The following is a 17,484-nucleotide window of genomic DNA, read 5'->3' as shown; positions in this document are numbered from 1 at the left end:
TCCTCCTCCTTCTCCTTATCTTCATCCTCCTCCTCCTTCTCCACCTCCTCTTCCTCCTCCTCCTCCTTATCTTCTGACTCCTCTTTCTTCTTCTCCTCCTCTTCCTCTTCTTCCTCCTCCTCCCTCTCGTCCTCCTCATCTTCCTCCTCCTTCTCCTCCCCCTCCTTCTTCTTCTTCACCTCCTCTTCCTCCTCCTCCTTATCTTCCTCCTCTTCCTCAATCATCATCATCATCATCATCATCATCATCATCATCATCATCATCATCATCAAAGCCCCTTAAATAACTAAAGATGACTTACAAAATTTGAAATATCCCATAACATAGAGCCCAGGGATGTTATTCAGCAGGTTCTGACAGATTCTGGAGAACCGGTAGTGGAAATTTTGAATAGTTTGGAGAACCAGCAAATACCACCTCTGGCTGTCCCCAGAGTGGGGTGGGAATGGAGATTTTGCAATATCTTTCCCCTGGAGGGGGGTGGGAATGGAGACTTTGCAGTATACTTCCCCTGCCACGCCCACCAAGCCACACCCAAAGAATGGGTAGTAAAAAAATTAGAATTCCACCACTGATAGAGCTCCCAAATTTGCATATGTACACACATGCCCAAACACTTCACCTGAGTGTGATTGTATGAGTTTAGGTAGATGCTTGGAATGGATTGCTTGGATGCCCATCAACCTGTTCAACATATTTGTCCAGCAAGCAAGCAAGTAAACTCCTAATTTTTATACTAACTGATATCTGGGTCTACACGGTTGACTCTGAAAGCATCCGAAATCTGGGGTCCAGATAGAATTCATCCAAGCAAAGGGGAAAGGGTGAAGGACCAAGGACCCCACACAAATGGTTACAAGTTCATCATCAACTAGTTCTGAGTGGGATGGAGAATGGTAGCAGTGATTGACTTAGGTCTGTAGCATCTGCAGACATCTTGTAAAGTAGGACAATCGATGTAGGAGCAGACAAAATGATCCCCACCCATATTGTCCCAAATGGAGAGAATGACTGTCCAGGCAATGAGTTCACACCTGTCCTTGTGATGGGCAGGTCACCCAAAGTAGATTATGGATATTCATTGAGATGGCTTCATGCCACCATAAGGGCAAATTTAGTGGAGAAAACTGCCAAATTTATTCATTTTTATTTATTTAAGAAAATTGATAGGGCCACCCAACTCATTCAAGGTGACTCCTAGCAGCTTAGAGAAATAAAAACCCCAAATGACTCCCAATAAACCCCCACATTTGTAGTTACAATAATCAACCAATCAATGGGCTCCAAATCATCCCAGGTTAATATTCAACTCTTGAGTTTTATGCATATTCTTGTTAAAGGTAACGGTTCCCCTCATATATATGTGCTAGTCATTCCTGACTCTAGGGGGTGGTGCTCATTTCCATTTCAAAGCCAAAGAGCCAGCACTGTCCGAAGATCTCTCCATGGTCATGTGGCTGGCATGACTAAATTCCAAAGGTGCACGGAATGCTGTTACCTTCCCATCAAATGTGGTCCCTATTTTTCTACTTGCATTTTTTACATGCTTTCGAACTGCTACGTTGGCAGAAGCTGGGACAAGAAACGGGAGCTCACCATGTTACACGGCACTAGAGATTTGAACCGCTGAACTGCCGACCTTTTGATTGACAGGCTCAGCCTCTTAGTCACTGCGTCCCTATATTCATGTTAGTGTGTGACAAATTCCTTGTGTGTCCAATCACACTTGACCAATAAAGAACATTCCATGTTCTATTGGGACCACTACACCCGGATTTATTTATTTATGATGAGGTCTAGTGCTCCTTCCAAAGGCATCTCTATAAAACATGACACGTATTTTGGAAGTTATAGAGACAGAACTTCTATAATGTCAGCTCTCTCCTGTCGCACCAGCCAAAAAAGTCCTTGCAGTTACCATGTTTCCCTGAAAATAAGACCCTGTCTTATATTTTTTGAACCCCAAAATAAGTGCTTGGTCTTATTTTCAGGAAGGTCTTATTATTTTGGGGTGTGTGGAACAAGACGGGGGCTCCTCTTGTCATCTTATATGATTTCCAGCTCTGTCTCCCTAACCCTAACCAGAGAAAATGGCGAGGACCGGCTGCGCATGTGTTTAAATATTTTCAGGGAGGGCTTATTTTTGGAGAGGGCTTATTTTTGGGGAAGGATCATTTTCAGTGAGGGCTTATTTTATTGTATGCACTCAAAAGCCCGAGTGGTCTTATTATCAGGGGATCAGTGGTGGACTTCTAATGGTTCGCCCTGGTTCGGGTGAACCGATAGTGGCGGTGGGAGGCTCCACCCACCTGCACGGACATCATCACGGACACTCTGGGCATGCACAGAAGTTTCTGTGCATGCACAGAAGGTCCATGTGCAAGTGGAGTGAGCATACACATGCTCGTGCTCCTGGTTCCAAACCAGTAGCGAAGGGAAGAGGAACCGACTACTGCAGGGGATGTCTTATTTTCGGGGAAACACGGTAATAGGTAGAAGGGAAATGCATACCCAAAGCCTAAACTGGCCCAAAAGACCTGGATATCATCCACCCAGGATCACATCATCAATCCCACCAAAATGTACCAGGAAGAGGACAAAAAACAATCCTTTATAACTACTATATTTAAAACTGACTTTAAAATGTATCTGCTATGGATTGGGGATGAGATGAAAAATGGTATGAGGACAGGACATAAAATGTCCAGTTTTCAAGGCATGTTCCTGTGGTGTTCATCTGGATGTGAGGATGAACCTTACAGTCACATGATTCTTCCCAAAAATAATCATAGTAGGAAATGTTGGGGATTACAGGTCAATTTTACAAGAAGTGGAGGTCATCCATGACTTTGTGTACCTTGGCTCAACTATCTCTGACACTCTCTCTTTAGATACTGAGCTGAATAAACGTATTGGTAAAGTGGCCACCACATTTTCCAGACTTACAAAGAGAGTATGGGTTAATAAGAAGCTAATGGAACATACAAAGATCCAGGTCTATAGAGCCTGCGTCCTGAGCACACTCTTGTACTGCACTAAGTCTTGGACCCTCTACGCACAGCAGGAGAGAAAGTTGAACACCTTTCATATGCGCTGTCTCCAACGAATTCTTGACATCACCTGGCAGGACAAAGTTCCAAAAAGCACAGTCTTGGAATGTGCTGGAATTTCTAGCATGTATACACTATTGAAACAGTGACATCTACACTGGCTTGGGCATGTCGTGAGAATGGTTGATGGTCAGATTCCGAAAGATCTCCTGTATGGAGAATTAGTGCAGGGAAAGCGCCTCAGAAGGAGACCACAGCTGCAATATAAGGATATCTGCAAGAGGGACCTAAAGGCCCTGGGAATAGACATTAACAACTGGGAAAACTTGACCTCCAATCGTTCAGCTTGGAGGCTAAAGATGCAGCATGGCCTTCTCTAATTCGAAGAGACACTTGTTTGGCAGGCTGAGGCAAAGAGGCAATCCCGGAACCAGCGAAATCTGGGGGCTGGGCAGGGGACAGAATGTATCTGAGCAGGGGAGAGAATGCCCTCAGTGTGGAAGGGATTGCCACTCTCAAATTGGCCTTTTTAGTCACACTAGATGCTGTTTTAGGACCTCTTTCCAGAGAACGATACCATAGTCTTTTGAGACTGAAGGATGCCAATGAATGAACAGGTCAATTTTGATGAATGTGGGTTTTTTTCCCCCACCTTAAATGTGCTTCCTTCTCCCCACAAGAGGGCAGAAGAACCACAACCAGATTCTAGTAAAGATCTCTGAATTGGGGATGCTGTAACGCAGGGGTGTCAAACTCACATCATCATGGTGGCATCACAGGATGTATAGGACTTTTTTCCCCTTCACTAAACCGGGCGTGGGCATGGCCAGTGCATGACACATCTGGCCGGTGGGCCAGGAGTTTGATAGCCCTGCTGTAAGGGGATCAAATCTGGGTCAGTCACTGGGACCAGAAGTTTTGTCTTTTGAGCTTTCGGAATCATGCTAGAGCCCATCCTCAAGGAACTTATCTCTAGCACAACGTAAGAGTTTTATGGATCACTTTTGCCCTCTTCTTGACTCTTCTGGCTCTCTGAGTCATCCTCCTGATAGGACAGATTGTAAACCTCAAGCAATGTTTGAGTGATGATTGCATTCCTCCATTCCTAGAAATAATAATCCAAACATCTGGTGCCAAAAGGATGGAGAGCAATATCTTTGGGCAGAGATATATCTTCTTGGCATGGTGGGAAGTAAGGGAAGAAGACATGAATCTTGCAGTTTTCCTTTCCTACAGTTCCGTCAAATGAGTAAGGTAGGTTAATAATGTCCTGAAGATGAGCTTGACTTCTAGTGGTGAAGGGGAAACAGGCTCCAGTTTTCTTGGCAGTTAGGAAAGAGATTTGTTTCATTCTCAGGATAGTTGTTCTACTTCCTAATACAACCTAGAATTCAGAGATCTCCTTGTGGTTTCCCACCCAAGTAGCAACCCAGCCTGATGCTGAGTAACTTCCCAATCCCAGCAAGGATGGAAAAATGCATTTCGGGATATTCAAGTAATGCTCTTCAAGTGATGGCTGGAAGAGAAAAAGGAGGAATGAAGATCATGTCCTTTGTCCTCTCATTCCATGTTTATTGTTTTGGAATAGACCTGTGTCTGATGGGAACCACAATGATGCAAACATGTATCATAGCATTGGAATGTTAGATGCAGAATGTGAAATCTCCTGTGATTTTGACCTCTAGTTCATTTGCTTCCTTCTTATAAGGCCCGATGGAAGTGCAGCCTTTCCTCCAGATCCCTGAATACCAGCTTGTGACCAAGAGTCCCACTGTCATTCCCAATATCCTCTAGAACATGACTACAGTAACATGGCAGATGAGCCTAATAACCTCCAAATATGGATGTCCCCATATGGAACAACCGGTATGGCTAGAATTCCATGAAGAAATACAGAATCCTTGCTCAAATTCTAAGTTCTTGTAGAAAGAGGAATCCAAAGAGCCAAGGATCTCTTTCTTCAGAAGAACTTTTTGTTGGGAAAGATCAATAAGGCTGAGAGAAAACAATCTGGAGAGATTCCCATTGGATCCATCACTCAGAAGTTTCTGCGTTTCTTATTGAATAATTATCTCCATTCCCTTGCACGGCAAGAATACATATTCCACATTATGAATTTTTCAAACTAGGAGTTAGCAGAACCTGATTTATTTTGTTTGCTCAAGTGTCTATACGTTAAGACGAAGTTTATATCTTCTGGGTTTGTGGTATGTCCCTCCTTTGAGCTACATGAGTCAAAGCAGAGCTGAGCACATCTTCAATCCCCAGAAGGGCTGAGCATGTAGACACTGTCTGGGTTCTCCCTTTCCTGTGTTTCTGGTGACAGAGTTGTCCTGCCTCTTGAAGACAAAAGAAGAAGAATGCGAGATCTGGGGAGCAGCATCGTTGCCTTGTTGTTGGCCATCTCCACAGGTATCCTTTTCATCTTATTTTTTTTTTCATTTATCGATGGAAATCATGTTTATGCTTACTTTTGTTTTTTTGAAGCAAGGTCTTCTCAAAGCATCAGCTTTGGAGATGAATTTTTCAAAAGCCATAAAAAGAAAACCAGCAAAATCATCCAGCAAAGCAAAAACCATCAAGCAAAAAATTCATTTATTTAAATAGTTAAAGAGTGTGAAGGTAGGATGGTAAATTTTGAATGATAATTGCTCCTTTGCAATTTCTAAATGTTTAGCAAACTAAATTGACTGGTGGAATGCCATTTCCTCCCTCCCTTCTATCCATCCCTCCATCCATCCATCCATCCATCCCTCCATCCATCCATCCATCCATCTCCTTTTCTAACATTCACCTTCTATTACAGCTTTATCAGATCAAGCTAGAGTCACCCAGGAGCACCCATTTCTTTCAGTTAAGGAAGGAGACTCCATCCGTTTGAAATGCTCCTATCAGGAAACAGAATACAGTCTTCAGTGGTTCAAGCAATATCCAGGAGGCCAGCCAGAGTTCTTGACGATCCTGTTTTCATCAAAGACTGTAACAAAGAATAATATTGAGATGACTCTGGACACAAATAACAAGACCACCTCTTTGTATCTGAAGGACACCCAACTTAAGGATTCAGCTGTCTATTTCTGTGCATGGAGCACAGTGCTGCACAAAGACACCTGATGGTTGTCACCAAAGTGGAAGACAACCAAGAAGAGGAAATTGAGCACCCTTTCTTCTTCTTTGAAGATCAGGAGGACATAACACCAAAGATCTGCTTGTCCCAAAAGTCTTTTTCCAAACGACAACTGCACTTCCTTCATTTTTTTCCCTTAAATCATTTGTTTCTCATCCAAGAAGCTTCTTCAGTTCTAACCATCTAATGAGGAACAAAACACTTCTTTAAAGGAAAACAAAAGAAAAGAAAACAAAAATCCAGTTGCCTCTTGGAAAAATCAACTTTGGGATAACCATAACCTGGATCGCCAAGGAATCTCCATAGACAAAGATCTGCTTATTTTTCAGCTTACTTGTGTTCTTTCCATATGGATTCCTCTCTACAACATCTGCAAATTGCCCCAAAGGTGCTTTTTCAGGAGGCAACTGGACTTTCTTGTTTTTTCCTTTGAAGACGTTTCGCTTCTCATCCAAGAAGATTCCTCCGCTCTGATAGGTTAGTGCAGAATGGAAGGATTTATATTCCTTGCAGACTGCTGGTCATTTGCATCCTTTCAGAGGGTGGTTGAAGCACGTGGAGGTTTATCTGTGTCCTCAGGGTCACCTGAGTGGTGCAAATGGTTCCTGCATTCTGCAATTTTTTTCTCTGGAAATCCATTCCTATTCCCACACCATTCAAAGGGTGTCCATCCAGCGGTGAAATCTAAAATTTGTTACTACCAGTTCTGTGGGCGTGGCTTGGTGGTGGTGGGGTAATGTGACTGGGTGGGCGTGGCCAATTTTTTAAAAAACTTTTAAAACCATTTTTTCTACAACCTCTTCGGCCGAAGAGATTGTAAAAAAAAATGTTTTGAAAAGGCTCTGACGATCCCAGCTGACTTGCCTGATCGGCAGAGGCTTTTTTTCTTTTAAATGCCTCTGACGATCCAAGCTGAGTTGCCTGATCAGCAGAGGTTTTTTTTCTTTTAAAAGCCTTTGATGATCCCAGCTGAGCCGCGCATCATCAGAGGCTTTTTTTTTTTACTTTTAAAAACATTTTTTCGGCGGAAGAGGTTGTAGAAAAAACGCTTTGAAAAGTAAAAAAAAAGCCTCTGATGATTGTGCAGCTCAGCTGGGCATGGAGAGGTGGAGGCAGGGATTTTTGCTACCGGTTTTCCGAACCACCCACCTCCATCACTACCGGATCCGGTGATCTGGTCCGAACCGGGAACATTTCACCCCTGTGTCCATCCCAAATTCTTCTTCAAAGAAAACACAGGAAAGTCCAGTTGCCTCCTGAATAAGCACCTTTGGGACAACCATGATTTGGATGACTGAGAATCTCTACAGACTTTCATCTGCAAATTGCAGCAGGATGCCCAAGACAGAGGAATGGTTCAAAAGTGTTTCACAATCAATTGAATGATCCCTGTGCCTTTCTCTTCCAGGTGTCCAATGCCAGGACCAACTGATTCAGAAGCCTGTGGAAGTCATCAAAGAAGGAGAGGATTCCACCATAGCCTGTCAGTTCAGCTCCAGTAATGTGCATTTCATGCACTGGTACAGGCAAAATCCAGGAGAAGGACCTGCGTTTCTCCTAACGGTTTCATTGATGGGATTCGAAAAACACGGACACTTCAATGCCTCTTTTGAGAAGGAGAAGGAGAGTCAATTCAACATCACAAAAGTGCAGATGAAAGATGCCGCGGTCTATTTCTGCGGGGCCCAAGATCCACAGCAACACTAAGACACCTGCTGCCTGTACAAAAACCCTCGAAGGCTGAGCAGTTCTGCAAAGGGGAAATGAATCTCATCTGGGTAACTGGGATGCAGAGATGGACTAGCTGCATGTGGGTACAACCTGCATTAGTATCAACTGGAAAGTGAATCAAAGTATTTTAGAGTATTGCAAGAAAGAAGAAATATACCAGATGGATAAGCCCACCATTGGCAAAAACCCTCTAAGGTCAAGCAGTTCTCTGCTCTCTTTCTTTCTTTCTTTCTTTCTTTCTTTCTTTCTTTCTTTCTTCCTTCCTTCCTTCCTTCCTTCCTTCCTTCCTTCCTTCCTTCCTTCCTTCCTTCCTTCCTTCCCCTCTTTCTTTCTCTCTTTCTTCCCCTCTTTCTCTTTCTCTTTCTCTTTCTCTTTCTCTTTCTCTTTCTCTTTCTCTTTCTCTTTCTCTCTCTCTCTTCCTTCCTTCCTTCCTTCCTTCCTTCCTTCCCCTCTTCCCCTCTTTCTTCCCCTCTTTCTCCCCCTCTTTCTCTCACTCTTTAGGCAGTCCCCAAAAGTAGACTGCAGATAGCTATTCTGATGGCATTGTGTAAATTCAGTGGTGCAAATCTCCAAAACTTATTGAGTTTCATTGATTGAAGGAAATTGATATGGCCACCCAACTCAATCAAGGTGTCTCCAGGTAGTGGTATGTATCTCAATAGTAGTAACCATGAGAAGGATCTCACAGTCCTAGTGGGCAATCATATAACTATGAGCCAGCCGTGTGCTGCAGCTGCCAATAAGGCCAATACAATTCTAGGATGCATTAACAGAGTGATAGAATCAAGATCACGTGAAGTGTTAATACCACTTTATAATGCCTTGGTAAGGCCACACTTGGAATACTGCATCCAGCTTTGATCGCCATGTCACTGCGTTTTTTTATTTACCAGCTGAGCTCTCATTTCTGGACTATCAGACTTTCTGTAGCTTGCCAAGAATCCTTATCAGTAAGATAAACTGCGCATGTCCTCCACCCACATTCCTTCTCACACTTTTTCTTTCTTCTCTTGCCAAGAGACATCCGGCTGCTGAGAAGTAGCCGATAAGAACTTTTGCAAAAATGTAACAATTAAATTTTAGATAGTTAGATGTTTTATTTTCTTTATAACAAATAAATGAGTTTTCTTAGAAGATATATCTTCCGGTTTGTTTTCTTAAAGTATGCTGGCAAGGAAAGGTCTCGATCCGCCCCTCTTAATCAAGGTGTGATTATCCCAAAGGCAGAATGGGATTAATCAGCACCCTGACACGCCATGATGTAAAAAAGATGTTGAGATTCTAGAAAGAGGGCAGAGAAGAGCAACAAAGATGATTAGGGGACTGGAGACTAAAACAGATGAAGAACGGTTGCAGGAACTGGGTATGTCTAGTTTAATGAAAAGAAGGACTAGGGGAGACATAATAGCAATGTTCCAATATCTCAGGCGCAGACACAAAGAAGAGGGAGTCAACATATTTTCCAAAGCACCTAAAGGCAAGACAAGAAGCCATGGATGGAAACTAATCAAGGAGAGAAATAACATAGAACTAAAGAGAAATTCCCTGAGAGTTAGAACAATTATTCCGTGGAACAACTTGCCTCCAGAAATTGTAAATGATCCAACAGTGGACGTTTTTAAGAAGAGATTGGACAACATTTGTCTGAAATGGTATAGGGTTTCCTGCCTAAGCAGGGGGTTGGACTAGAAAACCTCCAAGTTGGACTAGGACAGGGGTCCCCAATCTTTTGGATCTCAGGGATCATCAAGTTCATAATTTTAAATCTCGTGGACCACTATTACAAATCCAGTGCGCTGCTTGCTGAAGCGTCTGGACACCCAGTGATGGGTTGGGGTCCTTCAGGCACTCTCCCTCCTCTCTCTTTCTCTTTCTCTCTCTCTCCCCCTTCTCTTTCCCTCTCTCTCCCCTCTTTCTCTCTCTCTCCCACTCTTTCTCTCTCATTCTCTCTTTCCCTCTCTCTCTCCCCTCTCTCATTCTCTCTCATCTCTTTCTCTCTCCCTCCTCTTTCTCTCTCTCCCCCACTCTCTCATTTTGATTCTCTCATTCTGATTCTCTCTCTCTCTGATTCTCTTTCATTCTCTGTCTCTTTCTCTTTCTCATTCTGATTGTCTCTCATTCTCTCTCTGATTCTCTATCTCTTTCTTTCTCTCTCTCATTCTCTCTCACTTTCATTCTGTTTGTCTCTCTGATTCTCTCTGATTCTCTCTTTTATTCTCTTTCTCTCTCTCTCATTCTCTCTCATTCTGATTCTCTCTCATTCTCTCTCTGATTCTCTCTCTCTGATTCTCTCTCTCTTTCTGTCTCACATTCTCTCTCATTCTGATTCTCTCTCATTCTCTCTCTGATTCTCTCCCTGATTCTCTCTTTCATTCTGTCTCTTTCTCTGTCTCATTCTGATTCTCTCATTTTCTTTCTCTCATTCTCTCTCTGTCTGATTCTCTCTCTTTCATTCTCTGTCTCTTTCTCTCTCAATTTCTCTCCTTCTGATTTTCTCTCCTTCTGATTCTCTCTTTCATTCTCTCCCTTTCTCTTTCTCTTTCATCCTCTGTCTCTTTCTCTCTCTGTCTTATTCTGTCTCTCTCTCTCTGATTCTGTCTCTGATTCTTTCTCTCATCTCTCTTTATCTCCCCGTCTCTTTCTCTCTCTCATCTCTCTCTCCCCCTTTTTCTTTCTCTCTCTCTCTCTGCCACTCTTTCTCATTCTCTCTCTCTCTTTCATTCTCTCTCTGATTCTCTTGCTCTCTCTCATTCTCTTTCTCTCTCTCATCTCATGGGTCAGCCAGTGTCTTGGGGCTGAGGGGAAGTCAAGCATCTCCCTGAGAGACTGAGGTGCACGGAGCACCAACGAGGGCTGGAAGAAACGTGGGCAAGATCCAGCAAGAGATGGAGCTTCACTCCAACTCTGGAATATGGAATGAGTCTCCATCCCCCATCTTTCCCTTCTCAGGCCAGGTGAGGAGTGACTGGGAAGGGAGTGCGAGGGGCAGGGACAGCCACTGGTGGGTTCAGCTGACAGGAAGTTACAGCAGAGGGAAGAAACAGCCCGGGGTTGCCACCACCCGTTACTTCGGCCCACCTGCACTGCCACGCCCCCTTGCACCATTACCTCATTCCAGCCAGCGACCGCCAAAATTTTCTCACGGACCACCGGTTGGGAACCACTGGACTAGAAGACCTCCAAGCTCCATTTCAACTCTTTTTGCTCTACTCTACTCTACTCTACTCTACTCTACTCTACTCTACTCTACTCTACTCTACTCTACTCTACTCTAGTTCTGATTTAGACAAATAAAAACTCAAAATAATCCCGAATAAACTTCCACGCCTACAACAAAAAAAATCAGTTGGTGGGCTCCAAATCATGCTGGAGTTTATATTCAACTCTGAGCTATACATATTCTTGCTATTGCAAACACTAAAACTGCATTTATTTATTTCTTAGCAGGTCTAGTGCTCCTTCCAAAGGAACCTCAATAAAATGTGAGAAGCACTCTGGTTGAAAGCTATAGAGGTAGACGTTATACAGCAGGGTTGTCCTGCTGTCCAGAGCCAGCCCACAGGGTGTTTAGATTTGGCCCGCAGGGCCGCTCTGGTGTTGTGGTCCGCCAGCAGCCTGCGGAGTTATAGAGGTAGACATGATACCGCATCTGCTCTCTCCTGTTGCACCAGTCAAAAGGTCCTTCAAGTTCATAGCTAAAAGGAGAATGCATACCAAAGCCTAAACTGGCCCCAAAGACCTGGACATCTACGACCATATCATCAACCCTCTTAGCAATGGAAGACTAAAATGTCCCAGGAAGAAGCCCGAAAACACTGCTTATTTTAAAGCTGACTTTAAAATGTATCTGCTATGGGTTTGGGATGAGATGACAATGGCATGAGGACATCACATAAACTGTTTTTCAGGGCACCTGGGATGAACCTTACAATCAAATGACTCAATAGGAAATGTTGGGGATTACAGGCCAATTTGGATGAATGTGGGTTTTTTCACCTAACCCTCCTTCTCCCCACAAGAGGGCAATAGACTACAACCAGATTCTAGTAAAGATCTGTTAACTGGGAAAACTTGTAAAAATTTTATGGGGCTCTTTTACCCTCCTCTTGACTCCACTGGTTCTTTGAACTTCCCCCTGATAGGACAGATCATAAATCTCAAGAAATGCTTGAGTGAAAACTCCCATTACTTGAAGTAGAAATAACAATCCTAATATCTGGTGTCGAAAGGATGGAGAGCAATATCTTCAGGGAGAGATATATCTTCTTGGCATGCTGGGAAGCAAAGTAAGAAGACATGAGTCTTGCCAGTTTGAGTTTGAGTTTGAGTTTATTTAGATTTATATACTGCCCTACTCCCGAAGGACTCAGGGTGGTGAACAGCCATCGATAAAACAGATACACTATAAAATTTAAAAAACAATTTAAAAAAGTTTCCCTTTCCCACAGTCCTATCAAATGAGTAAAGTAGGCTAATAATGTCCTGAAGGTGAGCTTGACCTCTGGTGCTGAAGGGGAAACAGGCTCCAGTTTTCTTGGCAAAGTTAGGAACATGATTTGCTTCATTTTCAGGATATTTGTTCTACCTCCTAGTGCAACCTAGAACTCAGAGATCTCCTTGTGTTTTCCCACCGAGGTAGCAACCCAGCCTAATGCTGAGTAATTTCCCACTCCCAGCAAGGATGGAAAAATGCATTTTGGGGTATTCAAGTGCTGTCCTACAAGTGATGGCTGGAAGGGAAAAAGGAGGAATGAAGATCATGTCCTTTGACCTCTCTTTCCATGTTTAGCGTTTTGGAGTAGACCCGTGTCTGGTGGGAATCAGATTGATGCAAAGATGTATCATAGCATTGGAAAGTTAGATGCAGGATGTGAAATCTCCTGTGAGTTTGCCCTCTTGTACACTTCTGCCTTCTTATATGGCCTGACGGAGGTGCAGCCTTTCCTCCAGATCCCTGAATAGCAGCTTCCAACCCTTGTGACCAATAGTCCCATTGTCATTCCCAATAACCCTGGAACACAACTACAATGATTTGGCAGATGGGCCTTGTAATCACTCACATATAGATACTCTCTATTTGGAACAAGCTGTGTGGTTAGAATTCCATAAAGAAACCCAGAATCCTTGCTTAAATTCCAAGTACAAAGAGAAATCAGAAGACCCAAAGGATCCTTTCTTTAGAAGATGCTTTCCTCGATAAAGGTCAGTGAGGCTGAAAGGAAACCCACCGGAAGGATCCCAGTTGGATGCAACACTGACCATTTACCCCGTTTCTTATTTAATAATGATCACTCTTCACACATATGGTTGAGCTATTGACATATATTCCCTACCATGAATTATTTTAGCTAGAATGCAACAGAGCCTCCTTCTTTCTCCAAGAGTGTGAGTTAAGACAAAAGCTTCTATATTCTGGGTTTGTGGTGTGTTCTTCTACGTGAGTCAAAGAAAAGATGAGCAGATATCCAATCCCCAGAAGGTCTGAGCAGGAAGCCACACAGAAGACTGTGTCTGGTTTCTCACTTTCCTGTGTTTCTGGGGACATATTTGTCCTCCCTATCGAAGATAAAAGAAGAAGAATGGGAGATCTGAGGAGCAGGATTGTTGCCTTGCTGTTGGCCATCTCCACAGGTATCCTTTTCATCTTATTTTTTTCATTTATTGATGGAAATCATGTTTATGCTTACTTTTGTTTTTTTTTTTGAAGAAAGGTCTTCTCAAAAGAGAAGATGACTTTTTCAAAAGCCATAAAAAGAAAACCAGCAAAAGCATCCAGGAGAAAATTCATTTACTTAAACACTTAAGAGTGTAAAGGTAGGATTACAAACTTTGAATGACAATGGCAATTTATGCCTGTTCTCCCTTATTGATTCCTTTGTAAGTCATCTGCGAATTGCAGCAGAATGTCCAAGACAGAGAAATCGTTCAAAGGTTTTTTTACAGTCAACTGAATGATCCCCGTGTCTTTCTCTTACAGGTGTCCAATGCCAGGACCGAGTGGATCCGAAGCCTGTGGAAGTCGTCAAAGAAGGAGAGGATTCCACCATCGCCTGTCACTTGGATGCCAACACTCTCAATATAATGCACTGGTACAAGCAATATCCAGGAGAAGGCCCTGCGTTTCTCCTATCAGTTACAGCAACGGAATTGGAGAAACGCGGACACTTCAGTGCCTCTTTTGAGAAGCGGAAGGAAAGTCGGTTGAACATCACAAGAGTGCAGATGAAAGATGCCGCGGTCTATTTCTGCGGGGCCCGAGATCCACAGCAACACTAAGACACCTGCTGCCTGTACAAAAACCCTCTAAGGCTGAGCAGTTCTGCAAAGGGGAAATGAATCTCATCTGGGTAACTGGGATGCAGAGATGGACTAGCTGCATGTGGGTACAACCTGCATTAGTATCAACTGGAAAGTGAATCAAAGTATTTTAGAGTATTGCAAGAAAGAAGAAATATACCAGTTGGATAAGCCCACCATTGGCAAAAACCCTCTAAGGTCAAGCAGTTCTCTGCTCTCTTTCTTTCTTTCTTTCTTTCTTTCTTTCTTTCTTTCTTTCTTTCTTTCTTTCTTTCTTTCTTTCTTTCTTCCTTCCCCTTTTTCTTTCACTCTTTCTTCCCCTCTTTCTCTTTCTTCTTTCTCTCTCTCTCTCTTCCTTCCTTCCTTCCTTCCTTCCTTCCTTCCTTCCCCTCTTCCCCTCTTTCTTCCCCTCTTTCTCCCCCTCTTTCTCTCACTCTTTAGGCAGTCCCCAAAAGTAGACTGCAGATAGCTATTCTGATGGCATTGTGTAAATTCAGTGGTGCAAATCTCCAAAACTTATTGAGTTTCATTGATTGAAGGAAATTGATATGGCCACCCAACTCAATCAAGGTGTCTCCAGGTAGTGGTATGTATCTCAATAGTAGTAACCATGAGAAGGATCTCACAGTCCTAGTGGGCAATCATATAACTATGAGCCAGCCGTGTGCTGCAGCTGCCAATAAGGCCAATACAATTCTAGGATGCATTAACAGAGTGATAGAATCAAGATCACGTGAAGTGTTAATACTACTTTATAATGCCTTGGTAAGGCCACACTTGGAATACTGCATCCAGCTTTGATCGCCATGTCACTGCGTTTTTTTATTTACCAGCTGAGCTCTCATTTCTGGACTATCAGACTTTCTGTAGCTTGCCAAGAATCCTTATCAGTAAGCTAAACTGCGCATGTCCTCCACCCACATTCCTTCTCACACTTTTTCTTTCTTCTCTTGCCAAGAGACATCCGGCTGCTGAGAAGTAGCCGATAAGAACTTTTGCAAAAATGTAACAATTAAATTTTAGATAGTTAGATGTTTTATTTTCTTTATAACAAATACATGAGTTTTCTTAGAAGATATATCTTCCGGTTTGTTTTCTTAAAGTATGCTGGCAAGGAAAGGTCTCGATCCGCCCCTCTTAATCAAGGTGTGATTATCCCAAAGGCAGAATGGGATTAATCAGCACCCTGACACGCCATGATGTAAAAAAGATGTTGAGATTCTAGAAAGAGGGCAGAGAAGAGCAACAAAGATGATTAGGGGACTGGAGACTAAAACAGATGAAGAACGGTTGCAGGAACTGGGTATGTCTAGTTTAATGAAAAGAAGGACTAGGGGAGACATAATAGCAATGCTCCAATATCTCAGGCGCAGACACAAAGAAGAGGGAGTCAACATATTTTCCAAAGCACCTAAAGGCAGGACAAGAAGCCATGGATGGAAACTAATCAAGGAGAGAAATAACATAGAACTAAAGAGAAATTCCCTGAGAGTTAGAACAATTATTCCGTGGAACAACTTGCCTCCAGAAATTGTAAATGATCCAACAGTGGACGTTTTTAAGAAGAGATTGGACAACATTTGTCTGAAATGGTATAGGGTTTCCTGCCTAAGCAGGGGGTTGGACTAGAAAACCTCCAAGTTGGACTAGGACAGGGGTCCCCAATCTTTTGGATCTCAGGGATCATCAAGTTCATAATTTTAAATCTCGTGAACCACTATTACAAATCCAGTGCGCTGCTTGCTGAAGCGTCTGGACACCCAGTGATGGGTTGGGGTCCTTCAGGCACTCTCCCTCCTCTCTCTTTCTCTTTCTCTATCTCTCCCCCTTCTCTTTCCCTCTCTCTCCCCTCTTTCTCTCTCTCTCCCACTCTTTCTCTCTCATTCTCTCTTTCCCTCTCTCTCTCCCCTCTCTCATTCTCTCTCATCTCTTTCTCTCTCCCTCCTCTTTCTCTCTCTCCCCCACTCTCTCATTTTGATTCTCTCATTCTGATTCTCTCTCTCTCTGATTCTCTTTCATCCTCTGTCTCTTTCTCTCTCTGTCTTATTCTGTCTCTCTCTCTCTGATTCTGTCTCTGATTCTTTCTCTCATCTCTCTTTCTCTCCCCCTCTCTTTCTCTCTCTCATCTCTCTCTCCCCCTTTTTCTTTCTTTCTCTCTCTCTGCCACTCTTTCTCATTCTCTCTCTCTCTTTCATTCTCTCTCTGATTCTCTTGCTCTCTTTCATTCTCTTTCTCTCTCTCATCTCATGGGTCAGCCAGTTTCTTGGGGCTGAGGGGAAGTCACGCATCTCCCTGAGAGACTGAGGTGCACGGAGCACCAATGAGGGCTGGAAGAAACGTGGGCAAGATCCAGCAAGAGATGGAGCTTCACTCCAACTCTGGAATATGGAACGAGTCTCCATCCCCCATCCTTCCCTTCTCAGGCCAGGTGAGGAGTGACTGGGAAGGGAGTGCGAGGGGCAGGGACAGCCACTGGTGGGTTCAGCTGACAGGAAGTTACAGCAGAGGGAAGAAACAGCCCGGGGTTTCCACCACCCGTTACTTCGGCCCACCTGCACTGCCACGCCCCCTTGCACCATTACCTCATTCCAGCCAGCGAGGGCTGTGCTGCAAGTTGCACCAACCTCCTCTATGGTGGAGATTTACAAACCCACCATGAGCTGCCTGGCCAGTCCGATATTCCAGAGCTCTAGTCACAGGACTGGTCATTGCTCATCCCGGAGTCGCTCCTCCACCCGGGTGCACCGCAGACCGCCAAAATTTTCTCACGGACCACCGGTTGGGAACCACTGGACTAGAAGACCTCCAAGCTCCATTTCAACTCTTTTTGCTCTACTCTACTCTACTCTACTCTACTCTACTCTACTCTACTCTACTCTACTCTACTCTACTCTACTCTACTCTAGTTCTGATTTAGACAAATAAAAACTCAAAATAATCCCGAATAAACTTCCACGCCTACAACAAAAAAAATCAGTTGGTGGGCTCCAAATCATGCTGGAGTTTATATTCAACTCTGAGCTATACATATTCTTGCTATTGCAAACACTAAAACTGCATTTATTTATTTCTTAGCAGGTCTAGTGCTCCTTCCAAAGGAACCTCAATAAAATGTGAGAAGCACTCTGGTTGAAAGCTATAGAGGTAGACGTTATACAGCAGGGTTGTCCTGCTGTCCAGAGCCAGCCCACAGGGTGTTTAGATTTGGCCCGCAGGGCCGCTCTGGTGTTGTGGTCCGCCAGCAGCCTGCGGAGTTATAGAGGTAGACATGATACCGCA

At 43.6% G+C, this 17,484-nt stretch overlaps 2 gene segments (V, D, J or C); both read left to right on the top strand.

Annotated features, from left to right (window-relative positions):
* Nucleotides 1-9,042, top strand: LOC117658784 (T cell receptor alpha variable 30-like). The segment is given in 2 exon segments: nucleotides 1-5,462; nucleotides 7,586-9,042. Coding segments are annotated over 2 exon segments (351 nt in total).
* A 3,131-nt stretch (nucleotides 9,043-12,173) lies between these two features.
* Nucleotides 12,174-14,936, top strand: LOC148113748 (T cell receptor alpha variable 30-like). The segment is given in 2 exon segments: nucleotides 12,174-13,539; nucleotides 13,886-14,936. Coding segments are annotated over 2 exon segments (477 nt in total).
* Nucleotides 14,937-17,484: the final 2,548 nt, after the last annotated feature.

Source organism: Pantherophis guttatus, chromosome 4, assembly GCF_059756535.1.
Source record: "Pantherophis guttatus breed Tessera chromosome 4, ASM5975653v1, whole genome shotgun sequence".
Taxonomy (NCBI): Eukaryota; Metazoa; Chordata; class Lepidosauria; order Squamata; family Colubridae; genus Pantherophis; species Pantherophis guttatus.
The sequence above is the reverse complement of the archived record's forward strand: the minus strand, read 5'-3'. Positions and strand labels throughout refer to the sequence as shown.